Source organism: Acartia tonsa, chromosome 11 (assembly GCF_053477335.1).
Source record: "Acartia tonsa isolate MP-2025a chromosome 11, ASM5347733v1, whole genome shotgun sequence".
Classification (NCBI taxonomy): domain Eukaryota; kingdom Metazoa; phylum Arthropoda; class Copepoda; order Calanoida; family Acartiidae; genus Acartia; species Acartia tonsa.
Window position 1 is genome coordinate 3,588,672 of NC_137270.1, and position 26,779 is coordinate 3,615,450.

The 26,779-nt window shown below is 35.2% G+C and overlaps 3 protein-coding genes and 1 long non-coding RNA gene across 5 annotated transcripts; all 4 read left to right on the forward strand.

The window, feature by feature from the left end:
- The first annotated feature begins 824 nt into the window (after window positions 1-824).
- On the forward strand, window positions 825-3,527 carry LOC145332450 (uncharacterized). The gene is made up of 3 exons (XM_080177439.1): window positions 825-963; window positions 1,471-1,664; window positions 2,077-3,527. The coding sequence occupies exons 1-3, from the start codon at window positions 825-827 to the stop codon at window positions 3,400-3,402; spliced, it is 1,659 nt and encodes a 552-aa protein (XP_080033565.1). The 3' UTR covers window positions 3,403-3,527.
- A 7,582-nt stretch (window positions 3,528-11,109) lies between these two features.
- Window positions 11,110-13,464, forward strand: LOC145331377 (uncharacterized). The gene is made up of 2 exons (XR_013883714.1): window positions 11,110-11,792; window positions 13,156-13,464. It is a non-coding gene; the product is annotated as an uncharacterized LOC145331377 (long non-coding RNA).
- Window positions 13,465-16,277: 2,813 nt separating this feature from the next.
- Window positions 16,278-19,485, forward strand: LOC145331378 (uncharacterized). The gene is made up of 3 exons (XM_080176002.1): window positions 16,278-16,738; window positions 16,972-17,078; window positions 17,495-19,485. Exons 1-3 carry the CDS (start codon window positions 16,278-16,280, stop codon window positions 19,012-19,014), a joined length of 2,088 nt encoding a protein of 695 aa, XP_080032128.1. The 3' UTR covers window positions 19,015-19,485.
- A 1,229-nt stretch (window positions 19,486-20,714) lies between these two features.
- LOC145331379 (chloride intracellular channel Clic-like) lies at window positions 20,715-26,574 on the forward strand. Of its 2 annotated transcripts, XR_013883715.1 has the most exons (10): window positions 20,715-20,843; window positions 21,488-21,536; window positions 21,785-21,879; window positions 22,789-22,912; window positions 23,096-23,159; window positions 23,746-23,832; window positions 24,485-24,599; window positions 25,576-25,663; window positions 26,121-26,304; window positions 26,478-26,574. XR_013883715.1 is itself a non-coding variant. In XM_080176003.1 (9 exons), exons 1-9 carry the CDS (start codon window positions 20,794-20,796, stop codon window positions 26,196-26,198), a joined length of 750 nt encoding a protein of 249 aa, XP_080032129.1. In that variant the 5' UTR covers window positions 20,715-20,793; the 3' UTR covers window positions 26,199-26,574. The 2 variants fall into 2 exon arrangements, 1 of the variants encoding a protein (XP_080032129.1); XM_080176003.1 differs by having other exon boundaries at window positions 26,121-26,574.
- Window positions 26,575-26,779: the final 205 nt, after the last annotated feature.

The following is a 26,779-nucleotide window of genomic DNA, read 5'->3' on the forward strand; positions in this document are numbered from 1 at the left end:
ATTTATAATTTTCTTTGATAACTCTTATATTGAATTAATTGCCCATTGTCCCCTCCCTTACTCCCTGGATGTTAGCAAATAATTTCTTGAATAAAATGATAAAACGTTTTTTTATTTATTTTACAGAAATGTAGATGGTCAATCTATATCCGTTAAATTTTAAAAAAAGGAATCCAAAGCAGAAAACCCCTATTGTTTATTTATTCATATATATTTTGACGATAAAAATTCCCAAAAGCTAACTGTATTCTCAGAAACTCAAATATTCATAGCAGACTTAATATGCATGTTATGTCATATCTATAATACAATGTCTGTCTGTCTGTCTGTCTGCCTGTCCTTCTGTCTGTCCGTCCGTCTGTCCCTTAAGATCTTGGTAACCACTGATCTGATCGGATTCTACTCTTCAGGGAATATATTTACTGGACATGTGGTGGATTTAGGCTATTTCCATGGGGGTGGGCAACCCCCCCCCCCCTTCCCTAGTGCTTTATGTTATACAAGGGAAAAAAATGTTACACGATTTAATTTACCTAAACAAAGCTTTATCCTAAGAAATGGGATTATTTTTAGCTGACTCATTATAGAAATAAAATAAATATAACTGCCCTTTTGTACCAAAGTACACTTTCTAACCAATACTATGGCCGGATTGTTCCTCTTCTGTTTTTTATTGGCTGATTTATAGGGCATGTATCTAAATTTTCTATATCTATTTTTTTAATACTAAACATACACGACAAAAAAGGATAGATAACATTTTATCTCTCTGTTTTATTTACAGTTTTATTACTTTACCAGAAAGAATTAGAATTGAATCCAACATGAAGTGTAAAGCTTTCTTTGCATTGGTGCTAAAATTTGTGCTTGATGTGGCACTACCAATCTTTGATGTCATCAGTGATGTCTTGTTTACTGTGGATGTGTACCAAAGGGGAGAGGTGAAATATTTCAGAACTTCAGGCAACTTTTTTTCAACAAAATATGAGTTTATTAGTTAAAGTTTTCATGGGTCTGTCCTTATATCTGTAATGCTCAATAAACTCTCTAACTCTCCATTTGATAATGGTAAATTTGACATATTACAACTACACCTTTAAATCATTTTTTGGCCAAAAACGTCATTTTTACAAATTCATTAGCCTCTTATGGGTCCTACGACAAACGCTGGAGTCCCAAACGTCGGAGTGAACAAACTTTTAGGTTTTTTAAATGCCTAACCCCTGCGGGGGGCTTATTTGTATATTCATATCTTAACCTAACCTAACCTGTATAGAAATACCTAATTAAATAAATATTTTAACACTCCTGCGTTTGTCCAGATCCGACGTTAGGGACTCCTGCGTTTGTCCTGAAACCCTCAAATGAATATAAAATATGAGAAAACTATCTTATATAATAGCATTTTTTGGCAATGGAATAATTGGATGAATATATGAAACTGAAAAAAGATTGTTGTTTACTGTTTAGTGATAATACTGATCCTGCCATCACTGATCCTTCTTCTGAAAACCTGTAGGGATATGTTTCGAAAAAAACCTTGTTGCAAGCCAAGAGATTGGTTGACTTCCTTGTTGAATCAACTCATGATTCCCTACCTTGGTTTCCAGAGTATCAGAAACCCTGATGATAAAGAGATTCATGAAAAGCATTGGAGATATAAGGTTAACAACTCACTTTATCTTTTTAATGGGTTTGAATTAATTGGGGGGATGACAGAATATTTTTTGTAGCGAAGCTACTCTATAATTTATATAATTCTATTAAATTAGCCATGATGTCCAGTGAATAAGTGAATAACTTACTTTCTGGACATACTGGGCACCCAATTGCAAAGCTTGTTGGCTACCCTCATTACCTTAATGGATTCCTGGGTGACTTACTAGACTTCATGGCCAATTTATTTCAAAACTTTTTGGTGGTGTTATGTGTGTGCTCCAAGGTTCACGTGTGAGCAAGTATCCTTTTTCTGTTCTTACCTTTACTTTTAATAGCTTTGCTTTTTGTGGATCATGTCATCCTTGTCTAATTAAGATTCTTTTTTCAATAAAAGATAATTTGTTCTAAATCTTTCAGAAGGAGGAAATATTCTATGAATCTTACTGGCAGGCAAATTTCCAGTTGTTCATTATTTTGAATGACGGAGTGCCCAGTGACAATGCTTGGTTGCGTATTGGAAGTGTTATCATTTCTTGTCTCAGCATATTCTATGGAATGTGTAAATTAGATTTAATGAAAGCGTTTGTTGATGAGCCTGAGACAAGCTTAACTATAAGATACTTTTTTGTTGAATTTCTTGGCAAATTATGTTTGTATATTAGAGTATTGATTTGCTTCAGCTTGTATTATGTACATGAAAGTTTGTTAACTTGTGCTATAATCTACACATGTTTAGATTTATTACCAGTTGCTATATTTGTATTATTTTTGTGGTTTTCAATGGGTATACTTAAAGGATCAGTGGTCATATTTTTTCCAGTCCTTTTTTTCAAATCTTCGATTTTAGATCCAAGTAGATTTTATTTTATTGTAAACAAACAAGCTAAGGAAGAAAACAAGGAAAAAACTTTTACTCATGAAGAATTGAGAGCATCTATTTTTATTAATTCTATCATAAGATTTTGGTATTCTCTAATTGGTCTTATATTTTCAAGCATTTTCATTTCTTTAGATTTTAGTTGTAATGAATCATGTGTTCAATTTTATAGTAAGATCAATAGATTTCATTCATTTTTTGTTTTCTGTTTGGTTATTGATGCTATGACTATTTTGTATAGTATAATATTTTTTTGTTGTTCTGCTTCTGGCAACATACCATTTGTATCAGACTTTAAATTTCAAGATGGAACAGAAGGAATAACAGATGTAGAAGGACAAAGAGAAACAGAACGAAAAGATGAAAATGGAGACCAAGAGGGAAAAGAAGGAAAAGGAGAAACAGAAGGAAAAGAAGAAAAAGGAGAAACAAAAGGAAGAGAAGAAAATGGAGACCTAGAGGGAAAAGAAGGAAAAGGAGAAACAGAAGGAAAAGAAGAAAAAGGAGAAACAGAAGTAAAAGAAGAAAATGGAGACCTAGAGGGAAAAGAAGGAAAAGGAGAAACAGAAGGAAAAGAAGAAAAAGGAGAAACAAAAGGAAGAGAAGAAAATGGAGACCTAGAGGGAAAAGAAGGAAAAGGAGAAACAGAAGGAAAAGAAGAAAAAGGAGAAACAGAAGGAAAAGAAGAAAAAGGAGAAACAAAAGGAAGAGAAGAAAGAGGAGAATCAGAAAGAAAAAGTGACAGAAGAATAAAAGAAAGAAAAGGAGAAAAAAGAGTAAGAGAAGGAAAAGTAGGCAAAAAAGTAAAAGAAGGAAAACAAGTAAAAGGTATAACAGAAGGAAAAGAAGCAGAATCAGAAGTTTAAATTGGCTTGAGACTTTTTTTTTTGTATATAAATAGTTTGAAAATTGTACATAAATTGTTGGTTATTTGAAAACAAATTGTTCTTTTTTCTATTAATTTGAAGAAAAGCTACTCTATACAACTTTTTTGGCATGTAATATGTAGAGCTATATTTTTTTTGAGGAGGGGGGGGGGCTTCTTTAACCTAAGCATATAAAAGTACAAACGAGGAGTAGGATACCTCTAACTAGTGATTTAAGTGATTTCACACTAGCAGTTTAACCTAATTTAATTAAATTTGCAAATGACCCAAAAAAGTGAATTTTTAGACCCAATTTTATATCTTGCAATTTTTTTGCTTTAGAAAAATTAGATTTTTTATATTTTCATTTGAGGGTTTTACCTTTACCCCGTAAGTGAGCATCTAGAGAATCTGCTTGTAATGTGATGCGATACTCTAACGCCCAAAAATATTAGGTTTAGTAACATCCAACCGATAACCAACCCTTTGACTGCGCAACCTTTGCCTGAAAGTACTTACATGTGCCTATTAATGAGTTGAGCCTGGTATTCCCCCTTCATTTTAAGGTAACTGTAAACTTACTTATACCTAGTTTGTTTGTGTTGATGGAAAGCCTGGTGTCTGATTTTAAAACATATGACTTTAAAAATATAAAAAGGCAACTCAGATTTACACTTTATCATATAACACACTAAATTGGTATTCTTCAGGTTTAAGGCCATTTGCAGATGTTAAGGGAGTATTCAACTCATCAAATCTTCACTAATTAAATATGTATTAACCTTATAGTTTAAACAAAAATTAACAAAAGGTTTCAAAATAGAAATGGCAGAGTGAAAAATGTATTTAATTAATAGCTTTCAAATCTTTCCTCTCAGAGAGAAAGGGAGTAGTTAATAAAATAGAATCACTCCTAACCCCCCCCCTCCCCAATTAGATTATCATTTCTTAAGCTCAAAAAGAAATTACTTCTACAAGATTTCCACCTCTAAATAAATATTTTCGTCTTCCTTACATCAAACTAAATTAAAATAAAGATTATTTACTAAATTGCATTAAATGAAATTTATTTATGAAAACAATCAATTAATCATTCTTTTAATATTGATATGTAAAGATAATGTAAAATATTAAAGATGATTTTCCTTTACTATTTCCTTTAAATCTCTATAACCTTATATTAGTACTGTTCCCCTTATTCTCATTCTCTCTCTTTCTCTCTTGCCTTTCTTTCTATCTCTCTACTCTTTCCCATCTCTTAATGAAGCCTTTGTAAAAGGCTACTCTGCCCTTGGGACAAATATTTATTTTTTAATTACAAAAATTAAGATTTTTATTACTATGTTTTCACTTAATTTGTTTATAACTTTTTAAAAACTTTTCCTTCTTTTTAAAGTGGCACTTTTTGCAAAAAAGAAATACAAAAATTATGGTGTATAGTGGATTCTTAAAAAGTATGAGTTTCCTCTTAAGTCTAATCCTTGTAATTTTTCTATTCTCTAATCCACTTCTAATTCCATTTCTGGATATCCTATATTTTCATTATGCTGCCCAGGTATAAAGATAAGTATTCTAGAAATTTTATATTATTACTAGCTATCCGATTATAGAGACAAGTATTCTAGAGATTCTATATCATTATTAGCAACCTAAGTACAGAGACAAGTATTCTATAATATTAAGCTACTCAAGTACAGAGACAGGTATTATAGAAATATAATATTATTATTAGCTACCCATATACAGAGACAAGTATTCTAGAAATTCTATATTATTATAAGCTACCCAAATATTTAGACAAGTATTCTAGAAATCCTATTTTATTATTAGCTACCCATATACAGAGACAAGTATTCTAGAAATCCTATTTTATTATTAGCTACCAAGGTACAAGACAGTTCAGTTCAGGCGCGTCTCTCTTTTGGACTCTGTAGTACAGAAGTATACAGAGACAAGTATTCTAGAAATTCTATAATATTATTAACTACCCAGATACAGAGACACATATTCTAGAAATCCTATATTATTATTAGCTACCCAGGTACAGAGACAAGTATTCTAGAAATCCTATATTATTATGATTTACCCCATTACATAATTTTGGATACCCTGGAAAAGGAAAAAATATTCTGCACATTATATATCATTACTAGCCTGTAATCAAAATATCCAATATTTTCACTAGCTGCCCAGTACAGAGAAAAGCTTAAAAATGTGTAATTGTACTAGTTTTTGAAGTCATAATTTCAGTTAAATTGAGATATTTATATTTTTTTTTAAACATAAATAATATAAGATTTGTATTGCATGTTATTTTAGAACCTTTTCCTACCTTAAATAAATTTAGATAAAATTTTGATAATATTTTCTTTATTTCTATCTTCAATTAGCTATTTCTCTCTCCCTCTCTGTCTCCCTATCTCTCTTTATTTCTACCTTTGTCTGTCTCTCTTTCCCTTTATTTCTCTTATTCTCAACTATCTCCCTTTTATTTCCATATTACAAACTTTAAAGTTTTAATGAATTTAAAAAGTAAAGCAATATATATTTTGCACCCTATGAGCTAGAAGAGTGTATTCTACAACTATATTTTAAAATCTTAATTTATACAATTTCATTTCACAAAGACTTAGAATATTATGTTTAGATGAAATTTATTTCATTTTTTAAAATTCAATGAAAAACTTGTTAAGGAAGGGTTGTTTGTGCAGTAAGCTAGAGTGCAAAAAATTTAAATTGACTTAAAATGTTGTTTAAAAATATGACTTTAAGCCATCACACTTTAATAACCTACAAGCAAAAGTTTGAATCGAAAGGAGAAAAAAAAACATATTTTTGCCTTGTTGTTGCTTAAAAACAATATTCCTGAAAGGCAAAGTGACTGGCAGCTTTGAAGATTTCCTGGTTATTTTAGTCAGGATATATTAGCAAGATTGGGTGGCATTGTGGATTTTTAAAAATAACTGTGACTACATTTGTTAAAAAGATGGATAATTTGGCTGGACGTAGTCCAGGTTTGGAAGCTCAACATTTTATAACAATAATTTATTTAAAGCGATGAAAACTGTTCTACAAACGACTGAACATTTTTTAAAAGCGAAGCTTTTCTATAATTAGGGTCTGTCCGTCCGTCCGAGATAGATAGCTTTTATTCGTTAATTTAGGCATCAATTTTAAACTTTGCATGGTAATTCCTGTAGTAGTTAGATACGATTTACAAAGCGTAGCAACTCTATAATCATTACCAGAATGTCCGTACGTCCAGTTTAAACATGTCGATTTTTCTACTTTTTTAAAAACAAATTTTTATGTGATCTAATTATCCGTTTTATTTGATTTTTGGTATATTGATTCCTGGGACAACAAAGAACAATGTTTAAGCGAAGCAACTCTATTATCAAGTCTTAAAAATGTAAGTACGTCTATAAACATTATCCTGTATCAAGCAGTTTTTCAACAAATTTACTTACAATTTTGCTTCGACTCCTATACTCTTATATTCTGATTATTCAGTTCCGACACTATGCAAGTGTCAATGTCTGTTTGTCCTACCGTTTCAGTGCTTAGCTTTTATGGATGTTGTCATCCTTGTTTTGTAAAGTAATATTTATCTGTAATGTAGTGCAATTTTAGAATATAAATATCTAAGATAATTCAGGGGGTTAAAAGATTGGTAATATAGCTTTAATAAATCTTTAGTTGCGCAGCAATAACAAATTAATTTTATGCATTTAATCTGTAAAGAAAGTTCAAAAGTGGGTGAATTTAGCTGTGAGTATTTGTACTTTTACAAAAAATAAAAAAAAATTTAAGATAAAGTATTCTTATGTAGCTCTTATGTAGAATTGACAGATGGTAGTACAGATTTACAATAAAATATCCAAGTTTTAAACATTTAATGTTCAGCTCTTTGTGCCATTTAAACTCAAATTTTTACACTGTTTAATTCATTATAAATCCGTGAAACAAACTACAATATAAACTTAACATAAATAGTTAGTGAAGCTAAGTTTGTAAATTAAGTTGAAAACTTTTACAGATTTATTGGCTAGTGGATGTGTGTGTGTGTGTGTGTGTGTGTGGTGCTTTCCCTTATTCAAATTATTGGTCCCAGTACCCCCCCCCCTCTTCACACCTTATTTTTAAATAAATTAAGACAGGAAAACTAATTGAAAATGAACATTAGTTGCTTTCTATAACGTTTCTTTTATGCATAACTCATATTTTTTTTTTTTTTGGGGGGGGGCCGGGGGGGGGGCTCAAACTTAGTTGAAATAACCCAGCCAGGCTACCATGTACCCAACATAACCTAGAGGAATACACAGTATAATTACTATAATCAAATCCAACCCCCCTTATTTTCAATTTACTTTAAAATTAAGGGGGTGGGGGGAGAGTCCTATGGTCGCTAGGCACTTATAAGGAAACTACATTGTGTGTGTGGGACAATATAGCTTATGAAAGTCTTTCAATTATTAGCAGCACAGCTATTTTACAAAGGAAATGTTGGTATGCCGTTGTAGTTTGTTCCTCTTTATAAGTAAAACAAGGATGACAACATCCATAATTAAGAAAAAATCACGAGTCGGAACAACAGACAAAGTGATATAAAGATCAGATATTCTGGAATCATAAACAAATGTATTGAGAAAATCATGAAATCTTTCACATATACTTTTATATGTAAATTCGTATTTTTGAAGCATGTCTTAAAGACCGATAGACCAATTATAAACAAGATACTCGGCATTGTATAGGGAATCTTCCCACAAAAAAATTCAGCCCTTTTATCCTGAAAAATTGTATATTTACCCAAGTTGAGTTACTGACTTATGAAGAGACCGACTGACGTAAGGTTAGACAAAATATAGAGTTGCCTCGTTTCTAAAAAGCAAATCATATGTTAACAGGATGTCTATCTGTCAATCTGTGTGTATTCCATCGCTGAATCGATCTGGTTTTACAATTTAGCTTATGTCCATTCCTGGAAAGGTTTATAAATATTTTGGGGGAGAAAAATTGTTCTCAAAAACTTAAATTAAAAATGGGGTGAGTGAAGGGGTGTTGACTTTCTCCACACCCTATCTTACTTGCCCATAGAGGCCTTTTGGTACCTCTAGTTGTTAGATATAAACGACTATAATTAATATGTCGCAAAATTATAGAATACACGATAATTTTACATGCATTTAATTAAGGATTAAACGTTACAGAAGACGTAGGGACACACTTCATTTTCAAACATTTTATTGTTTAATGAAAATTTTAAAATATATATATTTCATCAGAGAAAACAAAAATAAATTAATTTCCTTATATCGGCTTTTGTTTACTAAATATAAACGACGACATTTATTTTAAAATTTTTATTATTACGGGGCATTCTCCGAGTTTGTTGCGCATCAACTTTATTTTTCCGATTGGAATGAATATTTCAATCGTTTGGGGGACCACTATCTCAAATACCAACCTAAATAACTGGAAAATGTATGTAATAGTTCACTCGTTTTATATAGACAGACACAATAAGTTATATTGTGACATTTTTCAGATATTTAAGGTATTTATTCAATTAAATACCGACGAAATGGCCGGAGGACGTGCCACGAGGCGAGGAGGGAACGGAGACGGGGATGAGGCTGATGGGGAGCGCCTCGGTTGCGCTAGAGGGGAAAATAAGGCCAGGTATAATGTTCTAAATTTATAAAAAATTAAAAATTAATGTGAAGTCTAGTCTGTCCTAAAAGAAGGGGGGAAGGGGGGTAGACTGCGACCGGGGTTTAATTATATATATATATAAAGGGATATGGTAACTTGAAATCTAGATTGTCCTAAGTAAAGGGGGGGGGGGGGTCTAAGACCGGGGAATTTAGTTAATGTTTATTTAAAGCTATCAAAATTGTATTTATTTATCTAATTTAAAAAAAATATTGTATCTATTTGTCTACTACATCGAGTTAGGCGTAGGTATGATACTATAAACCACATTTTAATTATCTTTTTATCACAATAGGGTTCGTTAGACAGAGCTAAGGCTTGAGGTCATCTCAAGACTGAGGCGGTCAAACGAAAATAAAAAAAATAAATCCATGACAAGTCTTTGATCTTAAATTCTTGGTATTGATAGGTAGAATCTACCTAGAGAACCGAGAATGGGATCACTGACCACACTAGCTATAACACCGAGATGGGCCTTGGATCTGAATCCTTGAGCCTGTTAGGTTAATAAAACCGAGACAGGGCTTGGATCTAATATCCTTGACTTTGTTAGGTTAATGAAACCGAGACGGGATCTGGTTCCGAGAACCTTGACCTGTCAGGTTAATATGGAACCGAATCAGAGCTTGGATCTGAGATCCCTGACCCTGTTAGGTTATCAAAATCGGATCAAGTCAAGGTCTGAGAACCCAGTCCTGGCAGGATTAAGATATATAATCATAACACTGAATTACTTATTAGAACCTAGTCTAGGCTTGGGACAGAGTCCTTTGACCAAAACAGGTCGATTGAGCAAATTGGGGCCTATAGTTCACTGAATAGAAAGGATTTAAAATCGGTTGATGCTTAACTATAGGACCTTGTTGTTTAAAAAAAAAATACATAAGTAATAATCTAGGAAAATCTGAGAATATAAATTCAACCATATTCCTTTTTAGTTATGATGACACCTGGAGGTTCCCCGAGGACGATTATAAAGATTATGTCCATCCCTTTAATGACGGTGCTGACTGGTTACTGACTATGTCAATTAACTCCAGAAACCCTGCAGGAATGTTTAAACTAAACATCTTCGGAGCCGAGTCCAAGGAGCTGAGGATTTTCCCAGACAAAATACTTGGAACCCAAGTCCCAGGCCTAGAAGAGTTATGTTTCACCACAAGAGTAGAGGCCAAGGATATTAAATTCTTTGACAACAGGAACGAGAACTGTTTGCCCCACAAAAATTTCCCTTTTTCTCTCTCTTAATTATTCCCCTTAAAAAAAATTTTTCTTTTTCCTTTCTCTAACCTCACTCCCACTTTTGAATCCTAAGTTTAAGTAAATTTTAAAAAAAATCTTATTCTTACCAAGCTGTATTACTCGATTCACTTCACCTAATGATAAGTTGGTTAAGGGTATTTTTTTTTTCTTTGAAAATAATTCGTTATGAAGCAGCAATGGGTACTAATTTATAAATGTTCTGGTTAAGATAGTTTTATAACTGTTAAAACCTAGACCTCCTACCCATTATCACCTAAAAAAAAATAATAATACTCTACATCCATTAAATATTAAGAAAGTACAAGCTTGCCTTAATCATCCATTTCCCCCCCCCCCCCCTTCCCCACCAATGAACCTTAACATTTCTCTCCTTACAGTTCTCGACTTTAACAGGTTCTACTCACCTTGGAATGATTTTCTGGGAGAAATCATCAAAAACCCAGATAGATGGGAAGCCTTCAAGGGCGAAGAAAGGATCTCTTTAAACCTCAATATGGTTAAACTGGCCTTCTCCAACCCAGCCTACGCATTTTCTTTTCGCTACGAGCTGGCCTTTGATGATGAAAACAATGCCAGAATAAAAATCAGGAATGTATATATTTTAGCTGGGACACTACACTTTCACTTCCTATTAAAACATCCTTTATTATGCCCATTGCCTGGATATTAATTCCTCCCCTAAGGGGTCAGTCTGTCCAACAATTGAGCTAGTTTAGCAACCCTTCCCCCTCCACATTATCCCAGTTTAATATATACTCCTCACCAGGGCATTAAACAAGGACGAACCCAGCATCCACGACAGGTTTCGCCACGGCAATGTAGGTACAATCCCAGTGGATGAGTTCAAGGTCAAAACTCTAGACATGATTCCGCCCATCAACAGATTGGGATTCAACCTCCCTATATACCCCATATTATTCTCATCCAAAGAAATTACTATGAAGGAGTATGAAAACTTCACAAATGAAGTCATTCCCAGCATTCTGGCTTTGGTAGTGAAACACGAAGACATCGCACATGAGAAATTAATGCGCTCAGTCAAGACAGCCAAACCCATCAGAATGACATATAGGAAATTATGAACATGTATCACTGTTTATTTTACCCCCCCTCTCTTCTTCCCCTCCCCCATAGACCTTATATTCATAGGGTAATCTTTTCTTTCTTCATAAGAAATATACAATTATCTTGACCTTAATTTTCACTCTTTATTACATTCCATTCCCCCCCATTCCCCCGTCGGATTTCGAAATATGCCTAGGTACCTAAAATAAAATTTTCCCCGTCTATTTCTCATTCCCTCCCTTTTTCACAAATACATGATCATACATTAACCTCTAGGTTCCCAAACATGGTGAATGAAGCCAAGAAACGGAATCGACCAGATGATTTGGAAGATCCTCTCACAGGTTCGTTCAGAGTAAATAAATGGGGACCCTCATTCAATATTCAGGACATATTACCCATCCCATACTACTATTTGGACGCTATAGCAACTAGTCTCTCCAATTCCACCTGGTCTAGTTATAAAACCGCTTACAATGCCTTTAGAAATTTCATGTCCCTAGCAGGGAGACCCGCCTGCTTCCCTATTTCTAAGGACTCCCTCAAAGGTTTTGTCATTTACCTGTACAGAGCCAGGGGCCTGGCACCCTCTACCATAAGAAATTACCTAGCTGGATTAAAATGCTTCCATTGCATGCTGGACCACCCGATAGACAGCTTTGAGTCCACCTCACTAAAATATATCATTAGAGGAATTGAAAACCAGTTCCGAGCTCTCGAGGATGAAGGGCCAGTACGAGTGGTGTTCACCTTTCCCATGCTACAATTAGTTGCAGACGCTTTATCCAGGATCAACATTATACCCCTGGACGCCCAGTGCTTCTATACAGCCCTCTGTCTAGGATATTTTGCCAGTTTCAGAATGGGTGACATCTTATTAGACGACAGAGGCTCTAACATAGACAGAATTCTCACTTGGGATAGAACACAATTTGTGGGGGACAAACACCTCCTTCTATCTATCCTTCACCCCAAACAAGCTAAAACAGACAAAAGACTAGTCTGCGACGTATTTCATTTTCCAAACAAAGTTTTCTGTCCCATAGAGAATCTACAGATACTAGCTAAAATGCAACGCAAAGCTGGGATTGCACAAAAGAATGGTCCAGTATTTATGCTCTCCTCTGGTGCAACCTTGAGGATGTCAAAGGTTAACTCCCTACTTAAAAAATTGCTGATGCCAAGCCTAGATGCATCAATTGGCTCGGTGACATGCCACAGCCTCCGTGCAGGCCTGCCATCCCTTATGGCCGCAAATCCTGCAACCTTCACCAATGAGGAGACTCTCTTACAAGGAGACTGGCATTCGGATAGTTTTAAAGTCTACACCAGAATGAACAACATAGGGAGGCAAAAAACCCACAAGAAAGTTGTGGCAACCCTCATGGGTCAACTTTTCTAAAGGAATGATATTGGTTGCTATAGTATCCAAATCCGCCCTTCCTCCCCCCCCCCTTCCCTGATAGTAAGGGATCCATACATTCCATTTACTTTGCTGTTTTCCCAGCTCTTTCCTTACACTACCTACCCATGTAAAGTAACACTCTCTTTCTGTTAAATATCTTATCTATTTCATGGGCACAAGGTTATAGGAAGGGGGGAAGGGGGGAGTAATTAACTCTGATAAAAAATCTCTTAATTTCTCACTAACTCCCGCCACTAAGCCCACTCTCCCTTTACTCTATATAACCAGTTCTAATTATTTAGGCAACTGGGAAAGAGGTCAGCTCTCTGATGAAGCTCGTCAAAAAGCAGCTGACACTGCCAACACCATGTTGATGGGCGAGGTAGCTCACAACAACAAGAAAAAGCCTAAAACCAGTTCCTACCCATCCGTGCTTGACACAATCCAGTCCCAAGAGAATGAGGCCGACACTGAATCAGTCACAGAGGAGGACATTGACAATGCCTCTATTTACTCAGGGACTTAAAATTAAATAATAAATAAGGGCTGCCAATTTTGGGACATACACTTCCAAAATTCCCCTTCTCCCCTTCCAATTGAAACATTTATACCTTTACCCCCCCCCCTTTTTATTTTTTTTTGTTATTTTTTTTTTCTCCCCCGCCCCATGCCTGTTCCACCCCTCTCCACAAATTTTAGTTAAAAAATTAAGACCATTATACCCCCCCCCCCCTCACTTTTTCTTTTTCTTTTTGTTTTCTTTTTCCTTTTGAGTCAAGTATTTTCATAAATTTTCCTATCATTCAAGCCTCACTCATCACCATCGCCATTTATCTCTTCTTCCCAGAGCCTAGGCCACGCACAATGGTTCTCCATTTAACTTTGAATTAGGCCTTAGTAGAGCCTCACTATATCAACCTAATTTATTCTTGGGTTCCACCTTTAATTTTAAGTATCTTATCAGGCTTCCCACCACCTAACAAGAACAACAGCCAAAAACAACTGAAACAAAAATTCACAATTCCAAAGAAAACAACCCAACAAATTAACCTGACGGATGATACTCAATCCGAGATTATGGAGCGCTCAGCCTCCAACACACAATTATCTGCCAAAGAAGCGTGGCACCAGGCCGTTCTGAAACACAATATAACAGACGAGACCAATCTGGTTCGCCTGTACTCCTATGGTCTGACAGTTGATCATCTAAAACAAATCTTTCCATTCACCGCCATTAACGGCACCTTCGACGACGAAGCCAACATCACAATTACAGTGGCAAAAATCAGAGAGATAAATAACAGATTGAAACAAGAAAAAGAGTCTGGCCGCAGGAAAGATGACAATCAGCTCCATCTCAATGGAAAGGATCTGAAAAATCCTAAATCTTACCAAGCCATGGTAGAGAAGGACGATTCTATCCACCCCCGTCTCTTCCATAATCTGCCGCTGCTGGATGCCGGCCTCCTGTTTACCATGGTGGCCAAATACAAAAACTTGATCGTGCCAACGGACGCATACAACTTCACCCACATCAACACCGCGGGAATTGTCACCACGAAGGGCTGGTACGACGCACACAACCCAACCTGTCAATCCTTCTCTCTAAAAAACTACACCAGGAAGAACAGCCTTAAATACGCGGCTGGTCACAGAAGATTCACCCAAGGCACCGAAAACGATGGGCCCTGGATCGAGACGGAGCCAGTTCTTGAAGAAATTCTGAATCTGGCAGAGGCCGAAGAGGCATGGTTTATGTACAAAGCCATCAAACAACGAGCCTCACCTCTGGACTTCTCTCACGAACCGCTTGACCGCTTCCTAGCGCGTAATGCCTGGTTTACTAAACACCCCGATCTACCTTCAGGTATGGATCCAGGTACTTTTGCGGCGGGGTTCATTGATGCAGTCATCATCCACAATGCGGCTAGATGTTCGTCTGGTCTGCCCTTTGCCTACTACACTGAACTTATGGATCAATACAAGAACTTCGTGATGAACGAAGGCCACAATCTTAAGACAGGTTCAGTCCTCAAACCCGTTGAGAACAAAAGATCTTCCGGTCAGAACAACAAACGGAACACCATCCAGTTAACCTGCAAATTCTTCAACTCATCCAAAGGATGCTCAGCCAAAGGTTCTTCCTGCGGTCCCAATGGCAAGTACAAACATCTCTGCAATCACCCCAAGGAGGGTGGCGGTCTATGCAGAGGAGACCACTCCAGAATGAATCACCTCACCAAGACTGAAAAATAGTCATCTTTGTGCCTTGTAATAAAAATATTTTTTTTTTTTGTTTGTTTTTTGTTGTTTGTTTCTTATTGTTTCTTACTCTGGGCCTGTTCACATTTTCCGAACATTTCAATCCATTTTTATTCACACCCTTCCCTTCTCATACAGTAAAATTTCAAGCCTACCATTTTATTTTCAAGTGATTCTTCTCCTTTACCAGTAACTTTCCCCCCACCCCACCTTTCTTGCAAAAAAAATGTTCTACCCCACCCTTTCTAAGCCTAGTAAAATTTTTCTTTTTCTTGTCTAATATAACAAAAGAAGCATTCAATGTTCAGCTTCCTGAATATGCATTAACCTAAGTTAATACAATACCTTCTCACACTGGTTGGCAATGTAAACACAGCAGTAATCCAACCTACACTCCTAGCTGGGAAGGATATTAAATAACCCCCCCCCCCCCCTCTCTAAATAGTTTTTTTTTTTTTTTTCTTGCTCATTTAATGTAACACATACTATGGAGATTAAACAGTTTAAACATTCCCATAATCCTTAACTAGCTCCACAAAATATTTCATGAATAATTATATTCAGAGTCTACCCCACACAACTCATTTAAGTTTTCTGCATATCAGGAATCTGCCCCTTCATTCGTATCACGTTTGACCCAAGTTACCCATGATGAGTCTATCTGTAAGTCTCTGATGATCTTGTAACTTTTTGAAAATTATTTGTGATATATATATAACCCTATGTATAATTTCTTGTCAACAATTTTAGTATCACTTTAAAAAAAAAATAATAATTTTCTTTTTTTTTTAAAAAGAGGAAAACAAAACTTAAAACCAGTAAATTCCTAGTCTTTTTAACTTTGTACTTGTATTTTAACCAGGATTACCAATATGAATTGTCATTATGACTCTGTTGATTTCTGTAATCCTGTCGACAGATTGAGCCCTCTCAGTCTTTGATCTCACATATTAACCAAAGTCACAACATTGATTCAATGTCCAAAGAGTTTGAGCTTTTCATACCAATTATGATGTTTTTTTTTTTTTTTTAGATCTTAAAATATTCCCCCCTCTTTCATATTTCTATTTTTTTTTTGGATTACAATTTTACTTTAACTTGTTATACTTAAATTGATCTTCCCCTACTCAACTTCATTTGTCTTCCCTTACTTTCAGAGACTATGAGTGTTTCCTGGGCATCCTTAGGGCTACCCAAAGAGAACGTTGAATCATGGTTTTCCAACCAGAAATTCAGGAAAATTATTAACAGGCCACTCCCAACCCCCATGGTGATCAAAAATGCCGAAATCCCAATCCTTCAGGATTATGGGCCCGACCCGGGACAGCGTTTTTGGGACTGCTTCCCACATGCCTCCATGCCCCCCCTCGGAGAGGACAGTTCCCCCCTAGACATTGACAAGCTCACCACATATTATCTGGAAGCTAAGGCTAATATGAGCCAGCCAGAAATAGACCAGATGGAAGAAGCTCTAGACATGCTCAAATACGGAGCTGTAACTAATCTGGATGAGAGCTCCCTGGGGGAACTATCGGCCGAAAACAGTCAGTCTATCCTCCAACCAGATATAGCACAACATTACACCGACACTCTAGCCAGTTTAATTAAGAATCGAATGGTGGCAGGGGTGTATATTCTGCACAAAATTCACCTTCCCCTCCCTTCTCACCAATATGGGAGAAAAATCTATAATATAATAATAATAATAAAATGTTTCAGTTTTCTCAAAAAAAAATTTTTTTTTGGTTTTAAAATTTTTTTTAAAAAAAATATACCCTTTACCAAGTAATCCCTACTTTCCTTACCCCTTCTTTAACAGGATTAAACCCGCAGAATATTCACCCCTGAAGGATTATAGGACCCTTCTTGGAACCTCCCCTCCCGAACTTCAGATGCAATCAATTGTTTGTCGTGAAACAAGACTCCAAAGTGCGCCCTATATTGAATCTCAGCTTTCCGCCAGGTTTACAAATAATTATGATTACCCTAAATATAGGTATTAACCTGCTTTCACTCACGGATTTCATATCCTCACAAAAATGGTTTTAAAATAGCACAAATACTAGGTGTTCATTTGAGATTATTATGGATTTATAACCCTCACAAGTATAGTTGTCATAGCACATGTCCGTTTATAAACCATACCTACCTATTCAGATCTTTTTACACATACAAGTCTTCATAAAAAGAGTTTGGTTCCTTGTTTCCTTCCCTCCATCATCTTCATTCTAATACCTCCTTACCACCAACAATCACCCCTCTCCCTTTAACCCCACCCCCCCTTAAACAATCAATGTCTCTCAACCCTCCTAGAATTTAGTGCTTACCTAATCATCTTAGATATTCACCCTCTTGTTTCATAATTATTTATATTATAAGGGAATAACTACAACGAAGCCATCGACAAATCTTCATTGAAAAAGATATCCATGGCAAATCCCAGAGATATTTCTACACTGATTCTACAAGAAGGCCCAGGGTGCTTCATGTCGAAACTAGATCAAAAGAACGCATATAAAAATATAGGTGTCACCCCTACACAATATCGCCTCCAGGGCTTCAGCTGGTTAGGACGGTACTTTGTAGAAATATGCCTCATTTTTGGCTCGGCGGCCGCGCCCAGCCAATATGACACAGTTAGTGGGGCCTTCACTAGTGTGGTTAGAGCTTTATCACAGACCAAACGTTCAAATTTAAAGCGCGCTCTTGATGACCAAGTATGTATTTCCAAGTGTCTCCACGACAACAAGAAATTTGTGACCAAATACATTGAGACTGCAAAGGAAATAAATTTGCCCCTGGCTGATCCCTCAGACCCTGAGAAAACCTTTCTCTACCAAACGAAAGGTAAAATCCTAGGAGTCGTATTCTGTACTAAAACAATGACATGGTCATTTGATGAAAGGAAAATCAACAAATTTATGTTTTGTTTACAAGAAACTAAGAACAGACCAGTATGCTCCTTGAGACAACTCCAAAGATCACTTGGGGTGATAGAATCGATATTACTCCTCACCCCAATCTTAAAATGTTTTAAAACACCTGTTATTAGGGACTTGAAAAGAGCCTACAAAAAATCCCCAATAGTGTTATCCAGCCAAACCATTTTCAACATCCACGGATGGTTACACGCGCTAGAAGCTCTGAAATCTGGTTTTCCCCTAGTCGACATTCACGAAAAACCACCGGAAGACAGCCTTTGTCTGATTGCTGACGCGGCTGGTCTCGCCAACGGGGACAAAATGTCACACAACATCGGGGTTGGTGTCGCAATATTTGTCAAATCCACTGAGGATATTTTTGTGGCCTGTTCAGAAAGGTGGGATAATAAATTCATTCAATCATCCTTTGATGACAAGGACAAATTTATTGGCAACAAGTCCACAACTTTAGAGACCCTGGGAGTTATCTTGGCATTATTTCACGCCGCTAAAAATGCACAAAATAATCATGTAATTTTGCAGTGTGACAATATAGCAGTAATATATGCTCTGCTCAACGGCAGAAGCAAGACAGACAGTTGGGCGGATATGTTCATTTCTGCTCTCTTATTCGTTTCTATCTCTTTACAATGCAAGATTTGGCCACAACACTGTCCACGGTTATCATCAAAGCCAGCCGTTGTGGCAGACTTATTATCACGAGATGATGAGAAAGGACGAAAATTTGTCTCACACCTTCATATACCTGTACTGAAAGGTTGGCCCCCCTGTATCTCCGACTGGATGAAAAACCCCAGGCTAGACGACAACTTTAGATTTAATCTGTTGAGAGATTTTAGAGCCAAACTACAGGGAATAAAAGTTGCCACATTAAGGGCTAAAGTTAAGCATGGTTTAAGATGGTTACCCTTGTTTTTCTGGCACAGAGGATCTACCGAACTACCACCAAGGAATTGAGGTTTTCTTGGCTATTTATGAAATTTGGGGAGTTTGCATTCTGCTATTGGTCAAAATAATCACCTAGCCATTATAATTTAGGCTATCATTCTTCAAATAGAATAAATTTGACCGTTTGACTGTTTTTCAGATTCTGTTTATATCACATTCCCATTCTCAAATGAATTAAATTTGACAGTTTCTAAACAATAACATAAACAGTCACAGAATACACCCTCCCCAAATGTGGTAGTATCTTTTTGTAGGTCCTCCGGCCCGGAAACAGCAACTTTTATCTATTGCAGGAATAAGGGATTCTGAATGGCGATGACAAGAGATGGTGTGTGTCCCTTTTTCCGATTGGAATGAATATTTCAATCGTTTGGGGGACCACTATCTCAAATACCAACCTAAATAACTGGAAAATGTATGTAATAGTTCACTCGTTTTATATAGACAGACACAATAAGTTATATTGTGACATTTTTCAGATATTTAAGGTATTTATTCAATTAACCCTCCCTTCCCTCCCTCTCAGAGGTTTTTCAGAGGTTTACACCTTGGCTATTTATGAAATTTGGGGAGTTTGCATTCTGCTATTGGTCAAAATAATCACCTAGCCATTATAATTTAGGCTATCATTCTTCAAATAGAATAAATTTGACCGTTTGACTGTTTTTCAGATTCTGTTTATATCACATTCCCATTCTCAAATGAATTAAATTTGACAGTTTCTAAACAATAACATAAACAGTCACAGAATACACCCTCCCCAAATGTGGTAGTATCTTTTTGTAGGTCCTCCGGCCCGGAAACAGCAACTTTTATCTATTGCAGGAATAAGGGATTCTGAATGGCGATGACAAGAGATGGTGTGTGTCCCAAAATCAAACCACCCTTACGTCATATCAAGTTTTTTAGGTTTTAATTATGTGTTTTTATATATTTTTTTTTATTAAAAGTAGGATAATCAGTTTCAGTTCATACTCATTGTAACAGGTTCATCATGAATAAAACTTTATTTGTGCTCTTGTTCGCAGCTGTCAGCAATGCAGCTGTTCTTGGAGCTGACAGCGGCGCACCTCCAGCTGGAGATGGTCCAAGTGGATGCTGTGATTGGCCTTCCTGCTATGACGAAAGAACTGGGCTTTGTCTTGACACCTGTCTTGGTACTTGGGCTCAGTGTCCAGCAAAGCTTTTCTTGATGAACTGCTACAGCCAATACCTATCTCCATTCGGTGAGCTGCCCGTGCAGTGTTTCCCAGATGCCGCGCCCCACCTGGCCGAAGCTGAGGAGCTTGGTCTGACCGGCCCACCACAGAAGATTCGCAGTGAGCTGCACAAATTGAACGCCAAGAACTGCCATCCCAGAACTGGAATCTGCAGACCTGTTATCCCTTGAACAATTTTATTATTCATAACTTTATGCAATTTTAATAAATTTTAGTAACTAGGTAAAAAAAAAAAAAAAAAAAAAAAAAAAAATAAATAAAAAATTTCCTGTATTTGTGCTTTTTTTAAAAGCAAATTAATGAGTAAAACATCCTAAACTTAAAATTAGACAGTTTTAGTTTCAAAACATTGATTTCATTTCATCATATTTCACAATTAAATACGTGTTTTTAAGTATCAAAGATGTAATAGATCACATGAAAAAATAAGTTCTGAGTTCCCACATCTATTAATAATATAAAAACATACCTAGTATTCATTTGTCTGACATATTAACATAAACTAAAATTTTTATGACTGAATGATCTTAGCTAGGTATCTATTTTCAGATTATATAAACAAAAGAAAATGGGAGATCAAACTGAGCTGAATGTGCCTGAAATAGAGCTCATTATTAGGTTTATTTATATTTGCATTCCATAAGTTTAAGTGATTAAAAGTTTATGTTTAATTGAACCGAAAAATTGTCTTGAACATTTTCATTACGTTTGAAAATATAAAATTAGATTTAAATGTAAGTACGTAAGTATGACAATTTAAGTAGGTATTCATTTTGTTAAAATTCGTCTTATTATTACGTAATTGCCGATTTTTCTTCTAAACTAATAATGCAGAATCGAATTTTTTTCGATCTTCCTAAAAAGAAACACAAAAAAAAAAAAAAATTCACTTATGAAATTAGAGCTTGATCTTTAAATCAGTTTAGGGGTGATTTGGATCGGGGCGCGCCAAACTTTCAGCCAATCACAACGCTGCATTTTCAAAATGCAGCGCTGTGATTGGCTGAAATTTTGGCGCGCCCCGATCTGAATCGCCACTAAAATGATTTAAAGATCAAGCTCAGGTAAAAACTTACTTTTCTTATGTTTGATTTGTTAAGGATATATTATAGGTTTATTTGTTTAATACCTACACAAATTTTTGTAATTTAAAATTCCTAGATAAATGGAAAGTTAATGTTATTATTTCCATTAATACTGTTTTCTAACTTATAAATGTACATGCTTTGCTTGTTCATTTTGTAAAGAACAACTATTTTTAGAGCTTCTACAATTGATGGCAGAAGAAAGGGAGCCTGTCTGTTTTGCCAGGTAAATGTTTAGTAGCGAAGCATCTTTAAATTGATTATGTCTGTCCTTTTATTTGTCGGTGAGGCTGTTATAAATAAAGTCACTTATCTCGCGTTGAAATATGCTGTCAACTTCTCTCACTTTATTAGATTAACTTAGTGTCGATGAATTAGAATGTCTAGGAGTGTTCAGTTCACTATTCATCTGTAAACGACGAGGTACATATGCAAATTAATTATAATAATATCTAACAAATAAAAATATTTCAGGAGTATTTCATGGACTTGTACCTGTTAGCCGAACTGAAAACCATTGCCCTGAAAATCACAACAGTCGATATGTTGAAACCACCTGCGGATTTTAGGTAAATAAATTGTGCTAATGGCAAAATGATGCTAGAAAGATTTTGTCTTAAAATGCAGAATGAAAGAGGGCTAGCCATTAAATGGCTGAACGTACATGTAATATGCCCACAGTTTTATAACCGTAAGATTAATCCTACAAATAATCTGTAGTTGCCTTGTAAAATATACACTTTTCGCGCATTAATGCACGCTGAAAAAGGGGAGGGGGGGGGCGAAAGTGACACTTTTTGAAACCAAAACTAAAAGTCAACAAAGGAACTGAACTAAAAAAAGAGTTACAGGTCTGATATTTTGCATGGCAGTTGCTTTATAGGAGTAAAATATGGAACTGTGAAGAAACGGCGGCGCAACCGCCGAAAACCGCCGTTTCCCGCCGAATTTTTTTTTGCCTTTTCTCGGCGGTTTTCGGCGGTTGCGACGCCGTTTCTTCACAGTTCCATATTGTACCCCAATAAAGCAACTGCCATGCAAAAGTCAGACCTGTAACTCTTTTTTTAGTTGAGTTCCTTTGACTTTTAGTTTTGGTTTCAAAAAGTGTCACTTTCGCCCCCCCCCCCCCTTAGTTATGTACTGAGCATTGGCTTCTTCAGATTATTTGAATAGACTAATGACAACAATGATTGACCTAAATAAAAAACTTTCTGTTGTTGTTTTAATGATAAAGTTCCTAGTTTATGGGAAATAATCGATTCCAACAACATTTTTTTACCGTGAACTTTATCAAAAGATCAAACAATTCTTTAGAATTTTCTGTCATTAGCATTAAATACCAAACTTTTGGGTGAAATAAAAGGTTTAAGTTTAATTTAAGTTTATTTTCATATTCCTCCAAAGGAAGCTTACTACTATTAATGTGAACACTTAAATTAACAAGTCTTTTTGTTGTTGTTGAAATCTTATAATATTAGGTCTAATTTTGACTCTACCCCACCCCCTATCCTGATCGACGCTGGTGTGGCTGTGCTGGAGAATGAAAAGATTGAGAGACACATCATGAAGGCAGTTCCAGGCGGACACAATCTTTTTGTACAGGTTAACATTCTATTTTATTACTTTTAAGAAGAAAAAGGGAAAGAAACTGCACATGTATCTTGTAAGACTCGTTTTTTTTTTTACATTTAGAAACATTCTAGTAAGCTAAAAATAACTATATATTAATTTATAACGTAGCTTCATATAAAAAATTCATGTAAATTTAAATTTCTTTTAATTTAGGACAAAGAGGTAGCAAGCATAATCGAGAATGTGTACAGCAAGTTCAAGTTGATGTTGATTAAGAAGGAAAGTTAGATACATGAATCTATTACTGTGCATTAGAAGAGTTTATACAATGGGTTTCGTAGATATGATAATTCACAAAACTTAGAAAGTTAAGTTAAGTTACAGAACTATGTTGTTATATACTTATTAGGTAATAATCGATAATTTCTATACAGGGGGGAAAAATAATATCCGAAAAAATGTATTAAAACCTAACTTTTTAAGTACCTACTAGTCTATTTAAACAATCTAGCTTTACATGAGATATGAGAAATTATGCCCATTTCATGATAATAAAATATTTGTATACCAGCAGCTGCACATCGAGGATATCATCTGTAATGGGAAGAATTAAAAAAAAATAAGACAAAAACCATCCCAATACTTAAATCTGTAAAATTAAATGAAATACTAAAAACCATTCCAAAATCTCTGTGGAGCTTCCCTAATAGGAAGAACTTAATCGGTTCAGTAGCTATCAATATCGTAAGTCATAGACAAATAAAACTTTACGAAGTATCGTACTCAAGTACATAACCTAAATGAAAAAAGCTTTGCTAGGTCTCCTTCCTAATACTCAGTGATCCAACGTTGTATCTAACCTCAGGACGAGGCGAGCAAGAACTCTCTCATTTCACAATTGAGCAAAATCTCAAGCCACTTGGAGGACAAAGGATCCAGATTTTTGACAGGTAGTAAAAGATAATAATTTTTGTTCAGTTATTTGGGGTTAAGTTGATATTGTTTTCTGTTAATTACTCCAATCTAATTCATTTAAAGAGCCCCTAGGGGTGGGGCATTTGTTTTTGGGGTGGGGGAATCAACCACCATATCATATTTTATTTTTAATGAGAGAAAGAGGGGATCATTTTTTTCTAGGGACGATTTTTCTTGAGAGACTGGTGGTACCTCTCTTCTATAATAGAGATGTTATATTGTAAAGGAAAACCATATCGGTTCAGTGGTTACTATTAGCAAGACCTAAAATTCATTTCAAACATACAGACAGACACATAGACATCATTTACTTCTATAAAAGGATTCAGAGTAGAACAACTTCCAAACCAGGCCAAGGTCTCGTTTGAGATGGAAAGTTTTAATGTTCAGTTATGTATTATATACATATGTAATTCTGGTAATTCATTAATAGATGGACTTACTGGTTGCATAGACGTCCAAGGGTGGGGGTAAGGTTGACCCCTCCTCAAATTTTATAAAATACATTAGAATAACCCCCTGAAAACCCTTCTAACCACTGATTTTACCCATCTCAAAATAAAAAAGCTTCCTTCATAACCTAGGTATCTATAATGTTATTTTCTAATATTGCAAATTTTTTGTTAGGTGACACAATGTGCTGTTTTGACTGCGAATTGATGCCCAAACTTCAGCACATTAGGATAGCTGGGGCCCACTTTGCTGAATTTCACATTCCCTCACACCTCAATGCGCTTTGGAGGTAAGGTTTTCCTTCATAGGATATGTAAGAATATTTGATGTGATCCGTTAAAAAAATAGCCTAAAAAGAGGATAATAAAAGGAAGTCATTTTTCGCGTATGAGTAGATAAACATTTTTTTCCTAGCGAATTTTTCCTATATTTTCATCTGACACTTTTTTTACGGTAGGGTTGGGACATGTTTTTAATACCTACCTTTTAAAATCCAAAAATAAAGAATAAAACAATAAAATATAGTGTCCAGATCAAATAAAAGGTCAACTTTATTAGAAAATTATAACTTAGTTTGTGATTTACATAGTTGTTGATCGATGTTAATCCTTGCACGAGAACCTAAAGAGGACTATCCACGAACAAGAGCAAGTGATTCTAAGCATCTTCCAGCATTGACCCATAGTATTTTTTTAGTGAATATACTAGGTTTATGTTTAATATTTGCTTTATCGACTAAAAAGTTAGGTTTCTACATGGTTTTATATGAAAAAAACTTTGAAATGTCAAGAATTGTTTGGTGCAATATCATCGAATGTTTTGATGAGTTCAAACTGTTGTTTAAAAGCTTTGACACAAAAGTATATTGTTGTGATTAAAAATGTATATTTAGAAAAAGGGTTGGTAACTAACTTGTAAACAGTTTACCTAATTAATGTACTTTTGCAATTTACAACATTTGATGCTTTTCTGCAGTGTTATTTTATTTTGTCCTTTGAACTCAACAAAGCATTTGATGATATTGCTTTAAAAATTTATTTACATTTTAAAGTTTTTTTCATATAAAACCATGGATAAACCTACCTTTATAGTCGATAAAGCAAATATTAAACATAAACCTAGTATATTCACTAAAAAAATACTATGGGTCAATGCTGGAAGATGCTTAGAATCACTTGCTCTGGTTCGTGGATAGTCCTCTTTTCAACAAAACAACCTTTAATGCCTTAAAAATGTACCTATCATAAACTAGAAATTTATTTTAGGTACATGGGAACAATGTACACCTTGGATGCGTTCAAGACTTCTTGTCCCGCTGATCAGGATATTATTTCCCACTACAAAATGCAACAGGTAATTTCCATGGATAGCCACAACACCCAGGGAGGGAGGGGACAATGGGCTGTTAATTACACTAGTCCCCAAAGTTTTATAATAAAGTTTTCTTAATCATTGGTTTAGCACTACTTAGGGGACTGTTGCTGAATTAAGATTGGTTGATTCATTAAGTTTCTAACACTAATTGTTATCTACAAAATTGGTTAATTTTGTGTATAATCATTGGCGATGTACATCAATTTATCGTTTATTATCTTATCCCTTTGGAACCCTGAATAACACCCCAGGTTTCTCTCAAAACCCGGGGTTTTAAGGGATAGGACAATGAACTATAAATTGATGTACCCAATAAACTAACCAAACTGTTGATTTTGAGCCTCTAAAGTTTGTAATTTTTTTATAGATCGATATCAGGAACATTTTTCCGAGAAATGCGCCAGTACTGCAAAGCAATTGCATTTATTGATTTTAGGGAGGAAAAATGAGTCGCCGCGAAGAGTTGGAAACTCCCACCTACACTATGACTGTTCTGAATACAGATCAAGACTAACAACCACCCTAGGAATATTATATTCACAACCACTGCAACATACTTAGTTAAACCACCATTTATATCAAGTCTAGTTCTCAAAAAAACAGCAAAATTTTAACTTGATAGGGATATTTCATCTGTTGGAATGTTATTTTACCTCTATCTTTTCATTTGAGACAATTATGGCGTTCAATATAAGGCTGCTTTAATTGTTATTAATACAGAAAATAAAACAAATTGAAAATATGATAGTTAAATAAGATTTGCTTCAGATTAAATATGCCTATCTTAATTTTAAGTATTTAGTATCTATCTATGCATTTAAATAATCCCAAACAAATATAAGTTATACCTTAACCAAGAATCATCATCACATTGTAATATTAATTCACAATACGAAGGCAAGTATTTTTAATTACTATACTTATAAAATATATATCTTTCTATATACTTATCATATATAACGTGCCAATTTTTGTATGTAAAAAAATCTTCCAAATCTGTTTTGGTAGATTTTTTGTAATTCTGCTCACCTGACCGTCCTAAGTACAGTAATTTCTACCTTTCACGTCATCACTTACACATTGAGGGGAATTTGG